Genomic DNA, 27,562 nt, shown 5'->3' on the forward strand with positions numbered 1-27,562 from the left:
GGTCCTGGGGTTGAGTCCAGCATTGAGCTCCTTGCTCGGTGGGGAGCCTGCTTCTCCCTCCACTTGCCTCTCCCTCTGCCTGCTGCTCCCCTCTGCTTGTGTTCTCTATCTCTCTCTGACAAGTAAATAAATAAAATCTTTAATAAAAAAATAATAAAAATACCCAGTATTGGCAAGGATGGGGAAGGTATTTTGATACCTAATCAGTAAGTGATAAAGCAGTGGCTCCCAAAACTTTAAAGGCATATATTTTTGACCCAGCAATTCTGTTTCTAGGAATTTAACAAAATTACAAAGAGATACACAAAAGATGTTGATGGAAGGATATTTGTCACAGAGTCCCTTTTAATAGTGAAAACCTGAAAATAACCTCAGGGGCACAATAGGGGATTGGTTAAGTAAATGCATGCATAGGATGGAATATTATGCAACCGTTTAAAATGATATAGACAAGTGAATGAAAACACAGGACAATATTCACAATATATTGCAAAATGAAAATGTACACTAGAAAGCATGTAACATGCATAAAAGGATATTATCTTGCAAAAATAAAATATATGCATAAAAAAGACTGGTAATACTTAGAATCAGAAAAATAATCATTTAAAAATAAGAGTAGTGCATGCTTATTGTAAAAGTTTGGAAAAAACAAGATATATGTAAGAAAAAAAATCATTGATAGTCTCTCAACTCAGGGATATCCATGTGTTTTGGTGTATTTCCTTAACAGTTCAATAAACATTCATGATTTTTAAAAATTTGAGACCACATTATAAATAAAATTTTGTACCCTCTATTTTTCACTTAACACTATATGATGAACAATTTTCCATGGCTGTTAATTTCTCTACCAAAAAATATTAATACTGGCAATATAATATTCCAGCATATCTACATACCATAATCTATTTAACCATTCCATATTGTAGGGCATTTAAAGGGCCTCTGGGTTTTTACTATTTAAATGATGTTGCATGAAAAAACTTAAAATGTTACAGATAAAGTTTAAATCTCCTCTGATCACCACCCCAATCCCAATTTCCACCTCCCCTTCTCAACAATATATACATATGTTGGGGCACCTGGGTGGCTCAGTCAGTTGAGCACCCAACTCTTGGTGTCAACTCAGGTCATGATCTCAGGGTAGTGAGACTGAACCCCGATAGTTGGGCTCCAGTCTCACCTTGGAGTCGGCTTGAGGTTCTCTCCCTCTCCCTCTGCCCCTTCCTCCACCTCTCTCTCAAATAAATAAAATCTTTTTTTAAAAAGAGAATATATATTATTTAATATGCATTAAAATTAATTTCTAAAACAGAAAGAAAAAAGAAAAGCATGTTGAGTCTGAGCAGTAATATATGAAGTTGCTGGCATTAAAACAGCTAGGCCCATATTAAGACAAAAAAAAAGGAAAAAAAATGACATGCTGAAAATCCTTCTGCAGTAATTTATATAAATATGATTATTTCCTTTAACTAAACTCTAAGTGAAGTGGAATTACTGGGTCAAAGGGTATGAATCCTTAAAGCCCATATTGCTTATTGCTAAAATGCTTCCCAGACAGATTGTATCAATTTGCACGCCCATCCATCTGCGGCATATGAGAATGCCTGTCTCGTTGCACCCTAGATGTGCAGGGTAATTCTAAAAACAGAATAATTTTCAATTCATTTTGATTTTAAAAATATCTTCCATATGGAACTTTTTTCCTTTTTTTGCAGAGTGGGGTAGATGCTGTGAAATCAAACAATAACAGTGTGCTACAAGTCTTAAAAGGATGGGGATAGCTCTTCATTACAGAATGATATAAGTACCAGCATGCCACCTTAATATTCCTTTGCATGGCCTTTACATGAAAGCACTTCTAAGATAGAGTTCATGGTTCATCCTCCCCATGAGGCACTATGCTGCAAGGAAATCACAATGTTGTCTTCTGCCCCAACCTCCATGCACAGAGCATACCCAGCACAGGGATGAGTGCAAATTGACAAAAACTTGCTAACATAAACATACAAATGAATGCAAGAAGGTATTTTTCTACAGAGAGAAACATGCTAAAAGGAGAGGTCACAATGTGACAGCTCAAGCCTGGGCTCCAGGCCCAGCGACCTGGCAAAACAGAACTAACCTTGCTAACACCTGCTGGGAGATGCAAGAGACAAGTCAAGGCACTGCCTTGACCTTCAGTTTCTCCATATGTGAATGGAAAGATGATGACAAAAGCATAATCCAGATGGCAAAAAGATGGCACACACAACTCTCCCTCCTATCTTACTCCCAACTACCCCAGCTTTACCAGGTCTCTCCTGAACTCCAGCTGCACCAACACATACCTGGCCTCTGCTTTTTCCCCACTATTCCCACTCTTACCCTATCCCTAAGTAGTTCAAGCTCAGATGTGCACAAACTATGCCCCCTTAGCTCAACTAAAACAGGCTAGAATTCTTCAAAAAGAAATTCACTGAGAAGCTAGAGGGAAATGCAGCTAAAATAAACAAAAGAAATACAAAAGCTTGGACGCTTTCAAACCACTGTAAAGGAGTATCAGATCAACACATTGTACGCTTTAAACTTACACAATGTTGTGTCAATTACATCTTGATAAAACTGGAGGAAAAAACATCAAATGGAAATGGGAGAAAATATTTCATTGATGAAAGCATGCATATAAACATTAGAAATAAACTCAATATAAGATATATAGAAACTAGATTTTAAAACTATAAAAATTTTATTCAAGGGCATAAAATTCAATCTTAAAATAAAGACAGTATTTTCTTGGATAGACAGGTAATATTATACAAATGTAAATTCTCTCAAAAATATAAATGTAATATAATACCTATTATAACTTTAATGTTCGTGTTTTTATTTAAAGCAATATAAAAATCAAAAAACACACAAACACCCTAACAATCTAAAGGCTAACCATGGTCCGTGGGCATTGCTTTTAGTCTTATAAGTCCTGGGCCCCTTTCTTCTAATCTATCTAGTTTGGACACTAACTCAAGCTACTTGGCTACTGGACTTGCAAACAATTTAGGCAAGCACTGCTGTGGAGTCTGGGAGTTTCCCAGTCCCCACTAGTACTGGTATCCTGGCCTTCTTTCCCAGTGTGAGCTCCTAGGATATTCTCTCCTCTAGCCCTGGGATCTTCTGGTTCAATTTGTGGAGCCATCCTGGCTCCTGGCTAGTGTAGCACTTTATCTCTGTCCCAAAGAGACCTACCCTGAGCTGAAAACTGCACCATAATGACCCTGTAACTGCTCCCTTTACCCTCCTTCCTAGAATTCTCAGTGGTTCCTGGCATCATAGCTGTCTCCTCCCACCTTGTGTATTGCCTTAAAGCAGGAGTTCTTGGTGGGGCCCACGATTGTGCTTCAAAAGATCTGTGAATCTCTGAAATTACATCCCAAATTATATGTTTATTCAAACATATGAGAATATTTTTATGAAAAGAAGGCTTATAGCTTTCATCAAAAAAAAAAAAAAATCAAATGAGTTCATGACCCCTCGAAGGTAAAAAAAAATCCTATCCTCTTAGGAAGTTCCTGAGACACAACCCAACACAAGGAAGAATGAAGCTTATGGCTTTCAAATCTTGCTAAACCTGCCTTACCAAAACCATAGGGTAGTCATGATCTCAGATTCAGGATCTTACAGGGAAAAGGCTAGATATTATTCTTAGTCTGCAACTACTATTATGATTCCATTCCTTTAGTGATTAGTCACCACAGCATCTTGCCAGCTGGTTAGAACACTCACCTATCTCCATTTCTATGAAAGCTGCTTCATCTGGTAGGGCCCGAGGGATCACTCCAGGGTCACTGAAGCTGGTCCTCAACAGTGTAGCCATGGAGAAAAGGAAGAGCATGGCAGCAAACACAGGGATGGCAGGAGAGAGCTGGACAGCCAGGTAGCGACATCTGAAGAAAGTGGGCGATTGAACATTTAGTTATATCCACCCTATATTGACCATAAACTGTTGCCAGCATGTCGATCTGGTCTCCACAATAAAATGAGCAGTAGTACATTGAGGGAAGAGACCATGTTTTTTTCTTCTCTTGAACTACCCATAACTCCTAATATATGGTTCTTCACACAGTAGGAGCTCAACACTTATTTGATGTCACCTATAACCTCAGAAGACAGTCTCAAGGGACCTCCCCTATCACCAAGTCCAATTCCTCCTGTCAGCCTGCTGAGGACCACATTTCCTTTGTGCCTTGGGAAAGGCTCACACCTACTAGGGTCAGGGAAGCAACTGAGCCTGGACTTGTAAATACCACAGGTTGCTCTCACTCTGGGAATGTCTAGAGCTTTTCATAATCACTCATCTGGCATTAGGCCTGAGCTCCAAGAGGAGGAAGAAAAGATGAGGACCGTTCATGGAGCAGGGTCCTAGTGTCAGAAGGTACATCTGGCATGCTTCAAGGCCAATGAAAAGCTTCAGGGCTGCTGACTGACTTTGCAACATCCATCCTCTTCTCTCCTCAATTTGCTCTGCTAGTAGGTACTTAGTGCCCTTAGGCAAAGGAATAAGAAAATTATATCTCCTCAGCACCTCTTCCCAACATCACGTTTGTTCCCCCTCTTTCCTCATAATTCATCCGGAAAGCCACCCCTCTTCCTCTCTGGATATCCCAGCTCTACTCATCTTTCAGGTCCCAGAGATATCAATGCCATCATTGCCACCATCACAACTTACAGAGCACTCAGCATATGCCAGGCACTGCACTAAGCCGTTTATATGCATTATCTCATTCAATTCTCACACTAAATCTATGACATAAAGTCTATTATACCCATTTGATAGCTGGAGAATCTGGGATTTAGAGAAGTCTTGCCTCTTCTGAAAGGCCTAGCCTAAGCTGCACTAATCTCTCCCTTCTCTTTCGCTGTAGTCCTCACTGCCAGAGCCTTGTATTGTTTCCTAGCTGCTCTTCACTATGTTGACCTCGTCTTCCCCAGCCGCACTTCGAAAGAGGAAAAACCTTGTCTTTGTGAAGTAGGAATGTTTGGGTTTGAATTCTGACTCTGCCAGCTCCTACTTGGGTGACTTAATTAACTTCAGTCTCCCTAGCTGTGAAATGAGGATAGTAATAGTACTACATAGGGTCATTGTGTCATCAAATACATGAATATAAATAAAGTGCTTAGAACTGCACCTGACACATAGTAAACGTTAAGTAAATGTCAGCTCTTAACGTTACCGTCTTACCATCGTGGTTCTGTATCTCCCAGAGCTTAATACAAGTATGGGAACAAAGAAGCTATCCACAAATACTTGTTGCATCCAGCTGAATTTCAAATAGGAATATGTGAAGAGAGTTATCACTGACCTATTTTTATTCTTTTCCTCCTGAGGCACATTTTTTCCTTCAATACAGAGATCTTCTCTTGGAGGCAAACTGTAAGTGAATGAGCAAGGGCCAGAGGGAGAGTGGAGAAAGTAAGCTAAGGAAAAAGGCTTACCTCATCGGCATGGGGATTAAGCAAGCTGCTGTCCACTCAGCAAACATTTAACCCTAGGTTGTACATTCACTGTAGTTTTGGAAATCCACACGAGATCCTCCCCCTGCCTCCCTGCCACACACACATGAGTGCAGGGGTGGGCGGGTGAGAACCAACCATAATATTGGGCTGAGCAATTTGTCAGTAGAAGATGAACATATGGAGTGAACTTGCAAAATGATTTTGTGGCTTTTTGTTTGCTTGCCTGTTTGTTTTTAACAAAATCCTCGGTCATAGCCTGATTTTGTATGATTTACTTCCTTCCCCTAAAAGCTAGGGGTAGTAGGTAAAATTTGAAGAACTGAAGGATCTGACTACATACAGGGTAATTACGGTCCTTACAGATCACTAGCTTGTGGATTACCTTCTTTTCCATTGTTCCACCTTCAGTAGAACACGTAGCCAAAAAGTGAATTTGGAAACAAAAGTCACCTCTGCCTATCAGGAACCCAGAGGATACAGAAGAAACATTAAGACTCTGTTTCATGAGCAAGCCAAGTAAAATGACCACACTAACAGAAAACAGCCGTCTTTCTAGTCATTGCCCATTTCTAAGATCACTCTTGAAAACAAACTTCTCTAAGATTTGAACTGCTCTGGGTGTATGGTCTCCAATAAATAGAAAAATCAGAGCTATCTGACTGGCCACCAAAGGGATTTTAAATCATTTTATTACAGGAAAAAGATATAGAGAAAACAGAACAAACTCTCTCTCTCTCTCTCATACACACACACACACACACACACACACACACACACACACAATCAATCAATCAATCAATGTTGCCCCCATGCATGAAGGACCTAAGATTAACTAAGTCTCATTCCAACACCTGCTTGTTAACCAGACAAAGGACAACTTAGATTTGAATTATACTACGCCATCAAGGATAAAGGTCTCTGTAATCTCCACATGGACTATCTTCTGCACCTGCTAAAACAATCCATTCTGTATGTCAACAAGTACACAACAGGCCCATTGTACTGTTCTTCAGAGATGAGGCTATTGGCAGTCAGTTGTCACTAGTGAGTGGGTGTGGCTGGGAAGGCAGATGTGGGACCAGCAGGCCTTTCCACTCCAAGTAAGAGGAAACTTGGAGAGCCAGTAGCTAAAACTGCTATTAACTACAACTTATCATGTATGTCTGTCTTTAATAGTTATGATCAAAAATACCCCCTTAGGGGGCGCCTGGGTGGCTCAGTTGGTTAAACTTCTGCCTTTGCCTCAGGTCCTGATTCTAGGTTCTGGGATTGAGCCCCATGTCCAGCTCCCTGCTCAGTGGTGAGAAGCCTGCTTCTCCCTCTCCCCACTTCTCCTGCTCTCTTTCACTACCTCTCTATCTCAAATAATATAATATTTTTTAAAATACCTGCTTGGATTAATCCCATAATTGCACTAAGCTAGAGATCTGTCTCTGACAGGACCAGAGTATGTGAAAATTTGGTGGCAATTCCCAATATCAACTTGAAAAGTCAGGAGTCTCCTAAATCACTAATTTGTCTTACTGGAAGACTAGATCTGTCATCCATGAATATAAGCTAACTGTTTTTTAAATCCCCCAGTATTTTCCATTTATATCACTTCTTGGAATAATGATATCCACATACTTTTTGAAACAGAACTCTTTTATCTTCAGAGTACCAAGAGGCTTTCCCCCTTCCAAAGGGTTCAGAAGTTGCTTTTCTCCCTTGTGAATTTTATAAACACAACAATGTCTCCACGAAGTCTTCCTTTATGCCACCTGAAGAAATATCATTATTTTAAGCCACCTTCTATCAACCTCTTGATTGGCCTCAGGCTTCCATAGCTGGACTACATGACTGGACTTCCACATATCCCATGGGCCGCATGGTGGTACTGTCTAGCAGTAACTAGCAGTGCCAGGCTGGGCTGGTGTGTCATGTCCCATCCCCCATCCCTAGCATGCTAGTTCATTGGAGGGACAATGATAATGACACAGAATTTAACTGATATGAAAAAATTCAAAAGAGATTCATGAGTGGAGTTGGTAAGAAACCAGACAGATTCCATAGCAGAGCTCTGCCTCACAGACTGGGAGCATGGATTGGTATTCTATACAATACTCTACCTCTAAGTCTTCCTAATAGCTCAGTGCAATCAATCAGCCAACAAGTGTTTATGGGTCTAACAAATGAAGAACAAGAGGAAATAGGAGTTAATTTTGTTGAGAAAAACATAACTAACATATGAAATAGCTGAAGAATAAGATTAAGACCAATAATCAAGGGTTAGGATGGTGATTCAGACTCTAAGGACTGTAAGTGGTCAGAGAAGAGCTCTTGGGAAGCTGGTGGCTGCTTAAAACTGCTCCTATAGCAGCTGTTAAGGGTGGCTTTAAGGGAAGAGCTGTGCTTGAAACAGAAGAAAGGGCTCAAGATTAGAGTCCCACAATGGCCCTTGTCCCACATAATACTAATAAGCCTTTGCTATTAGTCCCCACTGATATGGACATTTGTCTGTTCTCTTACACACTACCTACTTCTGAAGCATAGTAAACATGCAGAGTCACCTATACTGGCTCAAGGCTCTTATGATGACACTCAAGAGTTTGCTGATAGGGAAAAGTTTCCTTGGACACTAAAAACATAATTTAAAATCAGCCTCTAGATTGACTGCTATGTGAAGGTCAAAGGAAGAGGCATAAGTCTGTTTTGCTCCAGTAGCAAAGGGAAAAATTAACCAAACAGGGACATTTTCAATTCAATGAGCCATCTTCTCACTAAGGAGGGCCAAAATCTCTAGCCAGACAAACCTCCTAAGCAGTTGTTAAACTGCAGTGATAATAGCAAATTTCACGTTTCGATTATAACAAAAATAGCAAATTTCAAATATAACAAATAACAAATTTCAATTATAATGTACTCCTGCACAAACATAGAACAATTCCCTGCTGCTTATTATACTAACCCCTGAACCCCACAGGCCAGTTATTCCAAGGCCCTCTACTAACTGGCCTTATCTAATAACCATCATAAGGTTCTTGCCTTCTCATTGCTTCGTTCCAGAAATATTCCCCTAATTACCCTGAATTCACTGGCTTCTTGCTATTGTAAAGGCATAAGGTGCCTCCTTTGTTCTTAAACATGATACCAGCTTGGGGGTCTCTGAGGAAGAAGATTTAGGAGATCCCTTCTTTACCTCAATTAACATCTCAAGTGCTATCAGCATGCTGGGGGAAATCCCTGTTCTTTGTGCTTGCTTTTCCCAAAATAGAAGATCATTATACTCAATTAAGACTCCTTCTCAAAAGATGGGAGGGGTGCCTAGTGTCACAGTCGGTTAAGCATCCAACTCTCAGTTTCAGCTCAGATCATGATCTCAGGGTCCTGGGATCGAGCCCCACATCAGGCCCTGCACTCAGCATGGAGTCTGCTTGAGATCCTCTCTCCCTCTCCCTCTGCCCCTCCTGATCATTCTCTCTCTCTCTCAAATAAAGAAATAAAACTTTAAAAAAAAGATGGAAGATGCATTCAGTAGAGACTGACAGTGTGAAACTTATCACCAAAAAAAAAGGTAGTAGAGGCTGAAAATATACAGATAAATTCTGAATGACAGAACTGTAAAGAAAGGAAAGCATACCATTTAGAAGACATAATCCAACCCTTCTCCAGGGAACGTGCTTTATCAGCAAATTGAACTTAGCTACGTACTTTAACAGATTGATATTAGAGAGGCAACTACAACTTTCTAAAACTGCTATTTGGTTGGCCGAGTCTTAGAATCTTGGGCTAGGTAAAGCACAAGACAGGACCTCCACGGAAAAATTTTCCAGAAAAAGTTCTCTTGGTTAGAGATCATGAAAAAGTCACTTTTTCATCTTCCCAATCTCATCTAAGTAACTTCAGGAACCTGGACATTGGAACTGTAAGTGCAATATTCTGCCATGTCAGTTTGGCTTTGGTCTACATAGCTCCGTATTTCCTCAACCTGGTAACTTTGTGTTGTCATATTGTCTTTCCCGTCTCTCCACGGGGACATGATGCCCCTCTCATCAGGATCACCCACATAGTAATGAGGTAGGGACCACACATTGCTTAATTTTTCTCCAAACCATTCTCATTTGGGCAGCAGGAGCTATAAGTAGTCACAGAGGTGATGATCCCTCCTAACTCACAAAGCTTCCTTTCTATGTTCACACTTAAAGATGGGCTTCTCTGTTCCTGCAAGGCTACCAGAATGCTATGCCAGAGTGCTACTAGTTTTCTACAAAGACACCTTCATTTCTCAGGAGCTTGAGCAGGGGAGGCACAAATAACTTAGATGCCACTAGGTAATACACTAGTTAGCAAGAACCCAGAATACGCTAGTTTAGCATTTGGCACTATGCACACTTTAGTAAATCTGAATGTCTTCAGGATTCCATATTCAAGGTAACAATGAAATGAAAGGTAATGTCATACAGAGGCACTGGCTGGCTGACTGATCTTGACAATGGGACCTCTCTTCTGTGCACCCGGTTTCCTCGCCTGCAAAAGGATGGAGATAGTTTCCAAGGCCCCTTCCAGTTCTACCATTCTATGATTCTGTGAGTCAAGATTGTTATATTTTAAGTGTATCCAGAATGTATTAATTCAGTAATATTTATTAACCACCTACTCTACGTAAGGTCTGGTGGAAGGCACCATGGAGGGCTACACAGACATAGGAGATAGTCCCTGGCATTGAACGAGCTCAAAGTGTAATAATCATAGAATTTAGAAATCTAACAAATGTCATATGATGATGTGTTAAATGAGCACTATGTGCAGAAATTACTGGAAAGGTTTCAGGAAGGAAGATTCAAGAAGGGACGTGAAAGAGAGGTAGAATTTGGATAGGCCAGAAGTGGGTCAATTACAAAGCACCACTACTAAGCTTTTTTCAGTTCATCTAATTCAATGACTCCTCTACACATCAAAACCACCTGCAAGGATCAGTCCAACAGGGTTTGGTAGCTCCTTGGTACAATTTCCTCTACACAGAGCACAATGAGACATAAGCGCTGAGCATAGAAGCAAACTGCTTATACTTCAGGGGTCAAGAGTCACTTAGTCATTCTTGCCACAAGAGAAGTCTGGGTACCTTGACCCCACCTATAGTCTGGTCATAAAGTTAAAAGAGACAGATAGGAAGCCAATTCCAGAAGACACTGCACTTGGTCCTTCCTCCAAGCTTTATCAGGAAGTTGAATTTGACTAACACCACAATAGTCTTTGAGTAGCTAGACAACTCACAGTTGTCTGTGTCATTCCGCTAGAATGTCCTGACATTACTGGCCAAGTTGGTGGCCAAGCTTGTGTGTTCACAAAAGCTGGACAGGGTTTGGGCAGAAAAGACTGAGAATGGTTCATGTGGTCAAAGCTAAAACTGGCATAGTCACTCACATTTCCTAAATACCTCACCCTAAAAATAAATTAGGAAATCCTTTTTTTAAGCACTGCAAAATTTTCACTCTGCTTTTAAAGTCAATACATTTACCAAAGATACAATTGTGTTTAAATATGAAATATATTTAAATACAGCTACCTACTGGAAATCCAACCTTTCATTGTATCTGAATCTTCTAGACAAACACAACAGTTATACAGAACTTCAGACTCTCAGAGTTGCAAGAGGATTAGTGATAATCTAGCCCAATTTCCCATCCTGGACAGGAATCCACTCTGAGACAGCAGCCCTGAGAGATGGCCACCCAGTATCTTTGGAAACACTTCTAACAATACAGAACTAACTAGCTCCTAAATGGACAACCTTCGTTCATTTTATGTATTCGACCTACTGTCTGTCCACTGAAAATTACAGGTCCCTCCTTTGAGAAGTCTAAACGTGTAAAGGCAAAATCCAAAAATAAAAATATATATATACACTGGTACTACTAATACTGCATGTTTTTCATCAAGGGGTGCCCACGTGCCTGACCAGATTTCTTCAGCCATCTGGCCGACCCAGGGCTGTGCCATGGGCAGCTGTAAATCAATTTGCACTTGTTCCTCAGCACCTGCTACAGGCAAGACCCTATGATGAAAATGCAGGTCCAGATGTGTGGCAAGATCTATACTTCCCTAAGGCAAAAATGTAGCAGCCAGAGGATGTGGAATCTACACTCCTAGGCAATTTGAAGATGAAAATAGACAGCCCACTGTCACTGATGGTCCAGATGCCCTCACCTGCCTGAAGGCAGGGGACTAGATCAGCTGATTTCCTGAGGTCTCCTTAAATTCTAATGCTAACAAAGGGGCCCATATTCTGCCTCCCAAATGCTATCCCCCGCTGTGTGGTTGGTAGTGAATTATATATTCCAAAGGAAAGGTTGACCAGAAAGAGATTTCATGCCTCAGAGGCATGCTGGTGTCCTCTGTATAGCCTGTCATTAGCTAGGCATAGGGCAGCCAGCACTCAGAGTGTCTGTGTGTCTCTACGTGAGAGAGACACACACATACACAGAAACACACACACATGTGCACAAACAGATTCCACCACTCTCAGTAAAAAGGATTCATCACCAGTGTCCTCTCCCCTTTGGTCAGCTTTATGCTTTCCCATTCCACTCCTTTGCTCACACATTAACTTCTTTCTCCCTTCTCCCTCCCCCAGCCCCACCCTCAAACATATTTACTCTATCTGGGTGGCTCAGTTGGTTAAGTGTTGGACTCATGATTTCAGCGCAGGTCATGATCTCAGGGTTGTGGGATGGAGGCCTGCACTAGGCTCCGTGCTCAGCACAGAGTCTGCGTGTCCCTTTCCCTCTGCTCTTCCCCTGGCTTGTTCTCTCTCTCTATCTCTCTCTCTCTCTCTCTCAAATAAATAAATAAATACAATCTTTAAAAAATATTTACTCTATCACACAGATTGCTGGAATTCAAGGCAGTTCACAAACAACCTTATCCTTCATATCTGAGGGCAAAGACCAAGAAATAACTTGGGGAAAAAGTGATCTTCGTAGAAAACTCAACCTGCCTCCATCAAACAGTAACTTGGCTAATTATAAGCTTCACCCCACAGGCAGTTTTGTTCAGAGGCCTCTGGGGCCTAAGTGGGACAGATTCAATCAGATTCTGTCTGGCTCCCAAATACAGAAAGGGCCAAACGCCAATGGCTCCAAATTTCAAGTTCCCCTGGACAGCCAAACCAGAGGTTTCCTGGGCCCAGAATTACTAGGTCACTCAGGTTCTGGAAACGAATCTCATCCCTATTTCAAATGGTTCCAACCACAAAAATTTAACTCTAAGATGGAAGGGTGTGGTGGCAGAAAGAGCTAGTGATTCAGCAGGGGGAGGACTGAAAGAGAGGGAGAATGATAGCAGAGTTCGGCTTTGCACTTTCAAAAAGAAGCAAGGCAGGAAAAAAAGCAAAAACAAAAACAAACAAAACAAAAATTTGGGGAGAAGGGTGAGAGGGGAAACATTTTTTTTAATGTTTCACATACGCCTGCCTGACCGCACACGCTCACTTGTACCACACACAAGTACACACATACACACGCTCCACCATAAACCCCAGACTGGAAAGCAGCTAAGAAGCCATCACCAACTGGACTTTGCCAAATACTTCACGAAGTCAGCAGCAACAGCAGCAGCAAAAGTGCCTTTGACAAAGAGCCTCTCTGACCTTCCTTTCCTAGCCCTGTTATAAACTGCCCCCCCCCCCATCGCTGTTATTCAAGCCAGCTGCAATGAGCAGAAAGTCTGGCAAAGCAGCCTGAAAAATCGCTCTTGATGCACTGGGAAAGCCTGGAGCCCTTATAGAAGAAGGGCAAAATTGAGCTCCAAGAGACCAGAGCTCATTTTAATTACCACAAAGGCTGGCCAAGGAGCCCCCTCTTTCCTCCTATGGCCATGCCCCAGCATGGGAACTCCATTTCCAGGTCACTCTAGTATATGAACTATAGCAGGCTCATATCAGGTGTGGCTCACAGTCTACACACACTCCTTTTGGCTCCTCAGAGCTCTCCCCATAATAATCCTAAACCAATTAGCATTGCTCCCATCCCTAGAGTATATCAGCACACCCAGTAGTCATGCCATTGTACCCTAGAATCCAACTGGTCACCTCCCTAGAGCAGTGACTAATACAGGATTCAAATAGTGGCTCTAGTATTAGCTTTACATTGCAGAAAAAATAACTCCAAGGCTGGTATCAGGCTCACACAGAGTACAGAGTTGTTTATGTTGAGTGATCCTGAGTGAAACTTACATTTAATAAACACATATGTACTACACAGGCAGCTAGTTTGTGGCACAAACTAGTTTGAGGCTGGAACTGATCTGCAGGTCCCCGATTCATATGGCTTTTCAATTTAATAGCTAGCAGAGAGCTGAGCCCTAAGGAAATAGGACCCAGAATAACAGAATAGGTCAGTTTTGTGGTATTGAGTTATAACCATGAGGGCTACCCTTAGCCCCAAAAGGGGTGGGGAAGAGGGAGTCTGTCACTAAGCACCTAAGGAGACCACTGAAAAGGAGAGGTGAATAACAAAGACAACTTCCTTTATTACCCAAGTGTGCCAGGGGTAACCCCAAATCAGTGCTATAAAATTAGAGTCAAAGATCTTAGCCTTTTTAGGAAGCAGGTACTCTGCTATAAGCACAAAGAAATGAATTCGGTTGGCATGATCTAAGGACATAGCTCAAGAGGATAGTGCCATCCTAGGACCATCCACAAACCTCCCAGAAAGAAGATTCTTCCTCTAGACCCAAAGAAACCATAATCAGGTAACTCTACTCAATGGAAACTTACTCGAAGGCGAAGAAGAGTGTACATGTCCCCAGGATGAGGAAGAGGGTCAAATAGAAGATGCCCTTTTGCCGGGCCATCATGACTCGCCCATCACAGCAGAAGGTGTTCCTGCCTGGGAGTTTCTCCCATTTCCGTGTCACCTTCTTTCTCACCACCATCACAGACATGATTGGAATTCCTGGTCCAAAATGGGCTTTGTGATTACAAGAGGGAAGAAACAGAAGCTGAGCCCAGCTTTGAAATCACGATGCCTGCTATTGCTGCCGCAGGGTCAAACATCATCAAAAGTCCAATGTCTAGCCCTAAGAAAAAGCACAAAAGGAAAAAAAAATGAGGCAGGAACAAGAAAATGCAGTCCAATCTTCCTTTCCCACAGGTGGAAAGATGAGCCCTGCCTGAAGGGGTAGGGATAGGGAAGCGGGGAAAGTTTATTTCCAATCTGTTTTTGTCCTCTAAAAGGAAAAAAGGTTAAATGTTCTCAAAAAAAAGGGGGGGGGGCTAGCATATCTTCTTAAGTAAATCCCTATGCTTCCAATATAATACTGATGATCTGATCATCATAAAACCTTGGAACTTGAAGGGATTTTATGGGTGATAACCCCAGTTACTTAGTTTTGGAAATGAGTAAAGTTAAGACCATAGAGAGAAAGTAACTTGTCCAGTGTCACACAGCTGCAAAGCTAAGCCAAGAAAACACGTAAGCTGACTTCCAGTCCAGGGCACTTTCCATATACCACACTGTTCTATAATCATCAGTAAGAGGATTCTAAAAACAATAGTAGAGTTTCTGTCCTTAAGGAGCCATTCCCTCCCCTCCTCCACTTCGCCTTCTTTCTTCAATTAGCCACTCAAATATGAATCACACCCGGGAACGAGTCACCCTCTGGCAGGGCTAGGAGGTTCTGGACATTCTGTACACAAACCCAGGTTGTATTTACTCAAAACAGATTTCCCCTAATCAAACCCTCTGCAACCTCCTGAGTTCGGGAAATGAACCAATCTTGCCAGTCTAGCCTAACATTTGCGGGAATCTTAATGAAACCACATCACAGACCTGTTGGTGAAAGCCTGACTTAAGCAGGAGCGGTTTTGGAATGGTTGGGGGTGGGGGTGGGTGGACATGGCGGAGTCATGAGCTAAGAAAAGTCACAAAGGTGCTTGCTTTCTGGGACATTTCATAAGTGCCATTTCTACCTGGCATCCTGAACCCCGGGGGGCCCAGCCTCTCTCAACCACTGTTACCCTTCTCCTCTCAGGTGTGGTGCTGTGGCCTCTATTTACTGACACCACATGCCCCACACTGGCAAGAATGAGGTGGAAGCCTACAACCCGCCTGACTGAGAGAAACAACCGACCCGAAATCATTCTGGGCTGGAGAGGGCAAGGGTCCAAACATAGACCAGGAGATGAGCAGGGAAATGAGAAAGCAAGAAGGCTTGGCCAAGGGGAGGGAGCACCAGAGGTGCAGAGAACACTTCCTTTGTGTAAAACTAACCTGGAAAACAATCTCCTCCAGATAAACCGGCCCAGCGGGAGAAGAGAGACCAGGAAGGGGAGCCGGGCCCTGGGAGAACAAAGATCAAAATCCATCGAGAGGCAGCGACCGACCCACCAGTCCGGGACCGGAGGCCCAAGTCCGGGGCGGGCGGCAGGCGCGGCCTCGGGAAGCCAGCCCTGCCTCCGCCACGCAGCGGACCACCGCCCCAGGCAGGTTGGGACGCGCGCCACCTCCACACGCTCGTACACACTCACACACGCCCGCCACGTGTAGTCACCCGCGGCCAGGGGCTCGGCGGCAGCAGCCCGGCTGAGAAGGGCAGTTGCCTATGTCCGCGCGGCCGGGCTCAGCGGAGGGGTTGGCAGCCCACCATGCGGCCGAGCCCAGGAGACCCCAACCCCCACCCCTCGTTACCTGAACCCGGGAGACCGAACTCGGCCGGGAACTGAGGGCAGGAAGTGCACCTTCCCAGGGGACCGCGTCAGCTGCCAGAGGTGGCAGCGACTTCTCCTCCCCAGCCCGGAGGCTGCCTCCTCCTGACAAGGGGCCCCAATGGTCGGGGCCCTAAACCAGCTGTGGCAACCGCCCACCGCTGGCCGAATGGAACGCTCCTCACGTCACCAGGTCGTTCCAGTAGTTGCTCGCCTTCCATTGGCTGCTCGGCCTTGGTGCCTCCGCCCCTACCACCCCTGCCCCGAACTACCATTGGCTATTCCAAACGCCACTCGACGCTGCCTCCGCCCCACTCCCCCACCCATCTCCCGGCTTCGTGCCCACCTGCCAAGCCACAGCGAGCCTCCCTTTGGGGTCCGGGCGCCAATGTGAGAAGCGTTGCTTTCTACTGATATAGTTATGCAGAGACGGAGGTGAAGGGTAGTGCTGAAGGGACAAGGAGGGACGGACTACCAGCCTCCCCTCGCACACAGGGTGAGACGCTGAAGCAACGCTGGCTCACAGATCTGGGTGCTCACCCCATACTAGGTCTGCCCTGGGCCTCTTTGGCCCTACGTGCCTGAAATCGATCGCGACTCCGGATTTTACTCTTTATCAGCATAAAAACAAGTCCTCTCCCTCCCAAGTCCCATTCAGTAGTTAGGGATCTCACCTCTATCCCAGTCACCCTGGCCTGCATCTTTAAGGCTTCCTGAACACAACAAACATAAAAAGGAACTTGAAAGGGAGAGCTGTCCCCAGGAACGCAGAATCAATTTTGCGGTACCGAAAATAAGTAATTGACTGTGATGGAGTTAGAGAAACTCTACTGCCAGTGCTTAAATTCTTCCAGGTAGGTAATGAAGTAAGATTTCCAAGAATGTTGTAAATTACTGTTCGCTTTGGAGAGCTTATGATAATTGGAAGGGGGCGGGGATACAAGGCACAATCCCCACCCACCAACCACATTGATTGTTTCCCTCTGCTTCCCCTCTCTGCAGCTACTGCCATGCCTCAAGGAGCCACTGCTCCTGATCCGAGTGAGCCGCATCCTTTAGAAGTTCGAGATTGGAGTGAGAAAAACAGTTGAGAACCAGGGCATTAATATTATACAGAGGACTTTAAAAGACATCGGGTCTGTTTCCATTAGTATGGCTCTTGGCTTCCAAATACAAGGGGAAATATGAGAAAGGGCTGAAGGTGGCCTCTCCTTACCCGTCACACTGTTGGGGACAGTGCCTAGGTTGCTAGCCAATTTCTGAGCTTGAATAAAGTTTCTCTAAGGTGAGAGTATTTGCAATTAATACAGAGGAGATTGCCAAACCTCTTCCCAAGGCAGTTTTTGTGTGTGTTAGTTGAAGGACCACATACATGGTCAGGAACTATTTCTCCTTTACAGTATTTGGGGCCCACATGATATGAAGAAAAAAGCTATTTAATGATAATTACATTTGACACTTTCATGGCACCACCCTTCGATCAAAAATTTAAAAGGATTAAAACATCGCTAGGTAATTCTCTTATGAGAGAGATGTGTTATAATTAATTTGTACGGTAAAGTATGTCTTTATAAAGCTTCTATTGTTCCTTAGCACTCATGCTGATTATAATCATTGCTCTATTCCCTATAAACTGTATGATCAGTATCATTGTCTTCAATCCCCGCCCCTCCCCTGGAATCCTGGAGGGATTCACACATACACACTTGGTATGGAAGGGAGAGGAACTTCTCTTAGCCCCATCAGACCCCTGGATTCTCAAACCTGTGTACACTAGATGCCCTTAGGTATAGCATGTTTACCCTAGCTGCCATCCCCCTGACAATGGAGCAGTCACAAATAAATCTCTGCAGCTTCCAAACATACTTTGTCCATATCTCAGGCACAGGTGAAGCCCAAGGAGTCCTGGAATCAATGTGTCACAGCAATGCATTCCTGGGCTCTGCCCCTCCCTGCTCTGGGTCACATCCCTCTGGGATTAAGTGGCTGTGTAGGTCAGGCTTGTTTTATTACTATCTGTTATGACTTGTGTTTACCACTAAAAGAAACATAAGTAAGATTTATATGGACAAACATTTCATAGCACTTCCTTCTCTGTAGTTACATCATTTCATATAATCCTTAAAGTCTTAATGCACATACACAACTAAATTTCGACTATAAAATGAGATTGTTTCTTTTTTCTCTTCTCTTTCCTTCTCCTCTCAACAAACCTCCCAGACTTTACGTATCCAAATGAGCACTGGTTCCCTTGAAGGGGAGTTAACAGTAACGTGATGAGCACTGGAAACACCACTGCAATCATCTGCCATGGTGTGATATACATTTTGATGTGCCTGTTTAAAGATATCTGTCTCCACATTTATGGCTCCCATGCTAGTGTGTGTTGTGGATGTGTTGGTATAAAGCGCAGGCCTGAGGGCTGCCAGTGGGCTACAGCTTGCCTACTAGTGTTGGTCCACGTATTTCTTCTGCAAACACCCAAAGACCCATTTAGTACTGCATCCAAGAACAGACCCCCGAAATCAGGCCCCATCCTGCATTCCAGCTCAGTATGACCCTTTTCTTTTGCTCTGTTTTCTCAAGTTTCAACCCTCTTATGTTCCCTTGCCCTCCCCCTACACATGTGTGTCCCTTCCCACCCCGCCTACCTGACCTGCACTCTTCTCCCAACTCTGTGGCTATAAATAAATACATATTTGTATAATGAATTGATGAGCAAAGGGAAGAACCATGGGACACCCTGCCCACAAATAAGCAACTAGTTCTTAGGCAGCAGCTACTTCCCTGGGGCCCCGGCTGCTATGACTGGCACAGAAGAGGCAGAACAGAAGGCAAAAAAGCTTTATGGCCAGATAGACCTGGATTCAAATCCTGGCTCTCAGTAGCTTGTATAAGCTTCTGTAAAATAGAGCTAATACCTACTTCATAGAGTTATAAGGGAGATTAGAGATAACGTGCAGGAAATGTAGGGCATATAGGAGAAACACAATGCTGTATGTCATGATGAATGTCTATGTGTAACAAACCTGGCCTGCCTCCCTCCTTTATCTATGCTGCTGACTATGGGTAGAAAGGTAAGAAGAAGGAAACCCATTCTTCACTTTGTTGAATCTGTGTCATCCATGTTTCCTGAGCCTCTAAATTTGTCACTGAAGTTAATCCTTATCTGACTGACCTCTTGGTTTCCCAATTCCGGGGGCACCCGACTCCTGATTAGGAAAAGCTTGGGCAGTAATCTTGTTCTAGCCAAATGGCTGTTCTCTAGCACTGTTGTCTCAAGTGAATCCCCAACACTGCTGCCACGTTATTCGCTTTAACAGGTGAGAGATCAATGGAATCTCTTTCATTACACACCTCCAGTATTCACAGCACTGTGCTGGGATTATTGGCTCCTGTTAGAGACTGAAAAACACCTTTAAGATGCCACTGTGCAAACGCCAAACATACAGAAAGCCCAATAAAAAATGCCTGGGGTGGCAGGGAAGGTGATATTACAATGCAACTGAACTCAAACCGAGCCTCTGTTTCTGCCTCTGATACCTGTCTGCTCCTGCTGGTTCTCAATTTTGTTTCATCTCTAGACTGGATTTCTGACTCCAGGCTGAATGGTTTTAGGTGCTATGCTTGAACCCTCTACACTAGCCCTAAGATGACTCTCTCATCAATAAAGACCACTTATTAAGAACCTCCTCTGAGCCAGGGATTAAGTTAGGTGCTTTATGTAAATGGGGTTCCTAGATTATGGTCTAAATTTGATATCCAAGTGACAGCATCTGATACTGACCCAGCACAGCCCTAGTCTCTGACTCTGTCCAGCCTTCTCATTCCAGGAGCTGACCTCAAGGGATTGGGATTGTGTGGCCCAAAATATAAACTGGTTTATCACTAAGTATGTACTGAGCACCCACAGTTTGCCCAGCCTGTACTAAGCACTATAGGAAATACCAAGGAAGTATATGACATGATCCCAGCCTCTAAGGAACTTGAAATATTCAAATATTCAAAGACAGAAAAGACCAGCTCATGTGAAGTCATTAAATATAAATAAAATACAGTACAGAGTCCAGTTCTCACTATGCATAGCAGAATCTCCAACTTTTTAAGGAGAGTTTGCCTCAAAGGTTTATACCCTCTCAAATATCTTTAGTAGAAAAGTAAATTGGCAATTTTTTTCAGCAGGGCTATTCAGTAGTATCTCTTAATGTTTTTTTTTAATTTATTATTTATTTGACAGAGAGAGACACAGTGAGAGAGGGAACAGAAGCAGGGGGCAGTGGAAGAGGGAGAAGCAGGCTCCCGCCAAGCAGGGAGCCCGACGCAAGGCTCGATCCCAGCACCCTGGGATCATGACCTGAGCCGAAGGCAGACACCCAATGACTGAGCCACCCAGGTGCCCCTCTCTTAATGTTTTTACATTTCATAGCCATTGACCCAACAGACCCACTTCTATTAAGAAATACTAACACACTGGGGCGCCTGGGTGGCTCAGTGGGTTAAAGCCTCTGCCTTTGGCTCAGGTCATGATCCAGGGTCCTGGAATCGAGCACCGCATCAGGTTCTCTGCTCAGCAGGGAGCCTGCTTCCTCCTCTCTCTCTCTGCCTGCCTCTCTGCCTACTTGTGATCTCTGTCTGTCAAATAAATCAATAAATAATCTTTAAAAAAAAAGAAATACTAACACAAAAGTTCAAAGATCTATGTTCCAAGATGTTCAGTATAGCATTGCTTATAATTGAAAAAGTTAGCAAACAAAAAAATTATTGGGTAGGAGTACTATGCAGCTATTAAAAATGATGAGATATAGCATATACGCAGAAAGAACGTGCCATTGCCTTTCTATATGTGTATATATTTCAATAAAAACTTTACATTAAAATTTAAGTTTTGGGGCACCTGGGTGGCTCAGCCAGTTAAGCCTCACTCTTGATTTCAGCTCAGGTCATGATCTCAGCATTGTGGGATCAATCCCTGTGTAGGATCCCTTGCTGAGCGTGGAGTCTTCTTGAGATTTTATCTCTCTGTTCCTCCCCCATCCCAAAAAAATCTAGTGTCTATCTATGTGCTGATATGCAAATACGCCCATGTTACTTTTTAAAACCCAGTATCTAAATGTTTATAAAATCCAACTTCTATCAAACAAAAAACTTATTTTTTCTATGTGTATATGTATATGATTTTGCATATGCATATTTTAGAAGTCTGGAAGAATATTTACCAAACAGTGTCACCTCTGGGGAATGAGGGTAGTGAACAAATTTTAAAGTTTTATTTTATACACTTCTTTAATGTCTGAATTAATTACAAGAAACATTATTAATTTTAGAACTTAAAAAATAAAAATTTGAGTAAGTATTGTAAGGCTCTATATTTGTTCAGTATGGAAGAATAACCATATGCATTAATCTTCTCTCCCTCCTAAGACCCCATTAGAATTACAGTAGAGGGATTTAAAAGGTATAAACCCACAACAAAGAAAAGGGATATCAGATGACAATACATGTCATCTGGAAGATAAAAAATTGAGGGAAGGGGGCGCCTGGGTGGCTCAGTTGGTTAAGCAACTGCCTTCGGCTCAGGTCACGATCCCAGAGTTTCTGGATAGAGTCCGTATCAGGCTCCCAGCTCCTCGGGGAGTCTGCTTTTCCCGCTGACCTTCTCCCCTCTCATGGTCTCTCTTACTTGCTTTCTCTCAAATAAATAAATAAAATCTTTTTTTTTTAAATGGAGGGAAGTGTGTTGACAGAATACACAGAACTAAGGCCAATTTGTGGAGCCAACCAGCCCAGAAAAATGCCACAGAGAACATAGGAGGACTCCAGGAAAAAGGGAAATCAGCAAAAGAGATGGTGTGGTTAAGAGCTAGGAAAACTGGGGCACCTGGCTGGCTCCAGTCAGTAGAGCATGCAACTCTTCATCTCAGGGTCTTGTGTTCGAGCCCCACGTTGGGCATAGAGATGACTTAAAATAATAAAAATTTTTAAAAATGAGCTATGAAAATTAAGGATACAGTAAAGGCACAGAATGCAAGAAATAAACCAAAAAGGTGCAATAAAGAAATCCGGTGTAGGGGGTGGTGACTGGGTGGTTCAATCAGTTAACCATCTACCTTCGGCTCAGGTCGTGATTCCGGTGTCCTGGGATCAAGCCCCACATCTGGCTCCTTGCTCAGCCAGGAGCCTGTTTCTCCCTCTGCCCCTCCCCACTCCTGATTTGTGCTCTCTCTCTTTCTCTCTCTGTCTGAAATAAATAAATAAAATCTTTAAAAAAGAAAAGAAAGAAATCCCAGGAAAAAACAAAAGTTATACAAGAAATCCATGGATCAAACATGAAGAAATGGTTTGAATTAACACAGGAAGTGGACCTAAAGAAGAACAGAATTTATTTTGAGCAATAAAAAAATGAAAAAGAAACTGGAAAATAAAAATATGGTAAAGAAGGCATATGTTTAGTCTACCCACAGCATAAATACATATATACATACATACACATACTCATACATAAATGAATGAATGGCAACCAGAAATTCAAGGAAAATACAAAACTGGTTAAAAATGTAATTTTCCAGGGCGCCTGGGTGGCTCAGTGGGTTAAGCTGCTGCCTTCGGCTCCGGTCATGATCTCGGGGTCCTGGGATCGAGTCCCGCATCAGAGCCTGCTTCCCTCTCTCTCTCTCTGCCTGCCTCTCTGTTTACTTGTGATCTCTATCTGTTAAATAAATAAATAAAATCTTTATAAAAAAAGAGAGAGATCTCTCTCTCTCTGTCAAATAAATAAATAAATAACATCTTTAAAAAAATAATTAAAAAATAAAATTTTTTTTAAATGTCATTTTCCAATAATTAAGGTAACCAGGACATGGAATGATATAGAGCAACCAACAGAGGTTGTAACATTGGAACTACAAAGAAGAAAATATAATCAAGGCCCATCCTTTGGCTTTACACAGATATATATTTATATAGTCATAATAATGTAAATAATATCCTTATTGGTTTTCAACTTTTGAAATCCAACCTAGAGATAAATCATAGAAAACTTAATTGTGATTACAAAGTATAAAGTAAATGTTTACAAACTTAATGTAAAAGCATAGCATACAGAAATTGGAAAGTACACAAAATTAGGAGGTGGAAAATTGTGTAGAGGCACTAATATGCCAATTGTAGAAAGTATAGAAGGAGATACTATCTGTAGATGATGGAACCAAAAAACAGAGATTTATGTGTCTTATATAAAGGCACAAAGAGGGGCACCTGGGTGGCTCAGTGGGTTAAAGCCTCTGCCTTTAGCTCAGGTCATGATCTCAGGGTCCTGGGATCGAGTCCAGCATCCGCATCGGGCTCTCTGCTCAGCAGGGAGCCTGCTTCCTCCTCTCTCTCTCTCTCTCTCTCTCTCTCTCTCTGCCTGCCTCTCTGCTTACTTGTGATCTCTATCTGTTAAATAAATAAATAAAATCTTTTAAAAAAAAATAAAGGCACAAAGATAACCAAGAAGACATACAAACCAAAAGATATACATCAGAATGGTTGTCTCTGGAGAAGTGTACTAAGTAGAAGAATTAAAGAGAGCGATAAGAGTGGTGTATTTGGAGGAAGAGAGTGGTGGTACCGCTGTGTAAGTGAGCTAACTCCCACCTATTAGTGCAGCAAGTCACTAGATGATGTTTAGAGCTGGTAAACCAATGACTGGCAGTATACACATATCATTTAGAGAAAAGGGATAATTGCAATACTCCCCTTACTGGTCTCCCTGAGTTCACCCTTGTTCCCTTTTGGTCTATTATTAACACAGTAGCTAGAAATATTCTGGTGTAGTTCTCTTTTTTAAAAGACTTATTGATTGTTTTTTTTTTAGAGAGAGAGCATGGTGGGAGGAGGCAGAGGGGCACAGTGAGAGTGAGAGAGAGGGTCTCTAGCAGACTCTGTGCTGAGCATGGAGCCCAATGTGGAGATGGAACCCATGACCCCGAGATCACAACCTGAGCAGAAACCAAGAGTCAGATGTTTAACTGACTGAGCCATCTAGGGGCCCCTGGAGAGATTCTTTTAAACGTTCACTCAGATCTTGCCACCCACAGCTTGTCCAATGGCTTCCCACCTGTGAAATAATAGAAAAAATATATATACATGTCCCCAGTTCATGGCACAGAGCTAAAACCCTTGTAAATTCCTAAGTGGTAAGAGCACTATGAGCATCTTTTGTTCTAATGTTTGGTCTTTGGCCCTGGTTCCTGACACATGGCTCCTGAAACCCTTATAAGTTCCTGGGTGATAGAAGCATCCTTTGTTCTAATGAGGCAACTCTGGGTGGATTCTTGGGTGGTTCCTGGATGGAGGCTGGTCACCAGAAAGATCAAGCCATGATTAGAAGCCTGGAATTTTCAGCCCCACCTCCATCAAGAGAAGAAGGGAGAAGAGTGGAAATGGAGTAAATGACTGATCATGCCTACCCAATGAAACCTCCATAAAAATCCCAAAAGTGCAGGATCCAGAGAGCGTGCTGGTTGGTGAATACATCCATATGTCGGGAGGGTGACGCACCCCAACTCCACAGGGACAGGAGATCCTACACTCGGGACCCTCCCAGCCCTTGCCATATGTAGATACATCATCTCCTTCTGGCTGTTCATCGGTATCCTTTAGCATATCCTTTAATAACCTGGTAAACCTAACTGTTTCCCTGAGTTCTGTGAGCTGCTGTAGCAAACTAATCAAACCCCAGGAGGGGACCATGGGACCCTCAGATCTATAAGTAGTGGGTCAGAAGCACAGGTGACAACCTGGACTTGCCATTGGTATCTGCAGGCGGGTGGGTGGGGGGACAGTCTGGTGGGACTGGGCACTTAACCTGTGGAATCTGATGTTATCTTCAGGTAGACAGTGTCAGAATGGAATTAAATTCTAGGACACCTAACTGGTATCACAGAGAATTCCTTGTTGTAGGGGGAAAAACCCCACACATCTGGTGTCAGAAGTGTTGAAATGTGACAATAGTGTGAGAGGAAAGGGGACACACAAGAAGGAAGAATGAGACTTTTCTAACATGCCATCTCACTCAGAGCAAAAGCCAAAGTCATTACAAGGGCTTATTAGACCTTACACAATCATCCGCATCACCATCTCCCACCCCCCTGTATCTCCTGCTACTCCCCCTAGTTCATTCTGCACCAGCCCCAGTGGCCTCCTTGCTGTTACTTCAACAAACTGGACATGTTCTACATAGGATCTTTGCACTGGATATACTATCCACCTAGAATGATCCAGATATATGAATGCCTTACTCTATTCCCTCCTTCAGGTCCTTACATAAATGTCCCCTTCTCAGAGAGTTCCTCCCAGCTACACTATTTGAAATTCCAGCAGCCCCTCAAATCTCCTTATCTCCTTTCTTTGCTTTATTTTTCTCCCATAGCGCTTAGTGTCTTTTAACATACTATATATTTTAATTATGTATTTGTAGTGTATTATTGCTCTCCACCGCTAGAATGTAAACTTAAGAAGAGCAGGGACTTTCATTTTTTGTTCACCACTTAATCCCCAGTGCTGAGAACAGTGATTGGCACACAGCAGGTGCTTATTAAGGATTAAATTGCAGGAATTCCTGGTGGCTCTGTTGGTTGAGCGTCTGTCTTCAGCTCAGGTCATGACCCCAGAATCCTGGGATCGAGCCCCATATCCGAGTTGCCTATTCAGTGGGGCGTCTGCTTCTCCCTCTCCCTCTGCCCCTCCTCCCACTCATACACTCTTCCTTGCAAATAAACAAAATTTTTTTAAAAGAGCTAAATTGTGTCCCCCCCCATTCATATATTAAAGTCCCAATACCCAGTATCTCAGAATGTAATTGTATTTGGTGATAAGTTATTTTTTTAAAGATTTTATTCATTAGAGAAAGAGAGTGCACAAATAGGGGAGAGGGGGAAGCAGGCTTCCTGCGGAGCAGAGAGTCCCAGGATCCCGGATCACCATACTGAGACAAAGGCAGACGCTTAACCCACTAAGCCACACAGGTGCCCCTAGGGGTAAGTTCTATAAAGAGGTGTTGAGGGTGGGGCACCTGGGTGGCTCAGTGGGTTAAGCCGCTGCCTTCAGCTCAGGTCATGATCTCAGGGTCCTGGAATCGAGTCCCGCGTCAGGCTCTCTGCTCAGTAGGGAGTCTGCTTCTCTCTCTCTCTCTCTCTCTCTCTCTCTCTCTGCCTGCCTCTCTGCCTACTTGTGATCTCTCTCTCTCTGTCAAATAAATAAATAAAATCTTAAAAAAAAAAAGAGGTGTTGAGGGCTCCTGGGTGGCTCAGTCGTTGAGTGCCTGCCTTTGGGTCAGATTGTGATCCTGGAGTCCTGGGACCAAGCCCCACATCAGACTCCCTGCTCAGCAGGAAGATTTCTTCTCCCTCACCCACTCTCCCTGCTTGTGTTCCTGCTCTTGCTGTCTCTCTCTGTCAAATAGATAAATAAAATCTTAAAAATAAATAAATAAATAAATAAATAGGTGATTGAGTTGAAATGAGGCCATTAAGATGGGGCTCTAAGCCAGTATGACTGGTATCCTTATAACAAGAGGAAGAGACACCAGGGGTACAAATACACAGAGGGACAATCACATGAAGAGGCAGCAAGAGGGTGACCATCTGCAAGGCCAGGAGAAAGGCCTGGAACAGATCTTTCCCAGATGGCCTTCAGAGGAAAACAAGCATGCCAAAATCTTCATCCTGGACCTCCAGCTTCCAGAAATATGAAAGAATAAATTTATACTCTTTAAGCCTCCCAGGCTGTGCTATTTTGTTACGGCAGCCCTAGCAGACAGAGTGTTCCATGAATATGTGCTCTGAATGAATGGATAAACAGGTAGATGGATACATGAGAAACATGAGAAAAACTCAAATCAGAAACAGTTTAAAAGTGGTAGACCTCAGGGATGGAAATACAGGTGAGGAAGAATGGGGCAGGAGACAGATGCTTTTTATTATAAGTCCTTTGGTACTATTTATTTTTTATCTACATGAATGTATTATTTCAGTAAATACTCTTAAATATTAATTTTTTAAAAGGGGTGTTACAGAACAGAAGAATATAGGTTCATGAGGCTTTATATTACTTGTTCTCCCTTCAGGGCAATTTTGTCCTCCAAGGGATATTTGCCAATGTCTAGACATTTTTCTTCTCAAATTTGGAGAGCGTGCTACAGGCACCAGGGGGGCAAGGCCAGGAATACCACTAAGTATCTTACAGAGCACAGCACAGCACCCCACAAAATGTCAATAGTGGTGAGATTAAGAAATCCTTCTACACAATTGTGTGGATGGTAGTGCCATAACAAGTTATTAAGGAAAGTTATGGCTGTTTAGTTAATAGAATTAACCTCCAAAAGAACTTAATGTAGGAAAA

The 27,562-nt window shown here is 43.0% G+C and overlaps 1 protein-coding gene across 2 annotated transcripts in view; it reads right to left on the reverse strand.

Annotated features, from left to right (window-relative positions):
* The window catches only part of ZDHHC9 (zinc finger DHHC-type palmitoyltransferase 9), a 33,420-nt gene extending 17,064 nt beyond the window's left edge, over positions 1-16,356 (reverse strand). The window contains exons 1-4 of one of the 2 annotated variants that reach the window (XM_045996049.1): positions 16,164-16,356; positions 15,747-15,815; positions 14,252-14,553; positions 3,766-3,926 (exon numbers count right to left, since the gene is read on the reverse strand). In XM_045996049.1, the coding sequence (XP_045852005.1) occupies positions 3,766-3,926; positions 14,252-14,418 (328 nt within the window). In that variant the 5' untranslated portion in view covers positions 14,419-14,553; positions 15,747-15,815; positions 16,164-16,356. The remainder of the gene's footprint in view (positions 1-3,765; positions 3,927-14,251; positions 14,554-15,746; positions 15,816-16,163) is intronic. The other variant, XM_045996050.1, reaches the window with a different exon arrangement.
* Positions 16,357-27,562: the final 11,206 nt, after the last annotated feature.

Source organism: Meles meles, chromosome X (assembly GCF_922984935.1).
Source record: "Meles meles chromosome X, mMelMel3.1 paternal haplotype, whole genome shotgun sequence".
In the NCBI taxonomy this organism is placed as follows: domain Eukaryota; kingdom Metazoa; phylum Chordata; class Mammalia; order Carnivora; family Mustelidae; genus Meles; species Meles meles.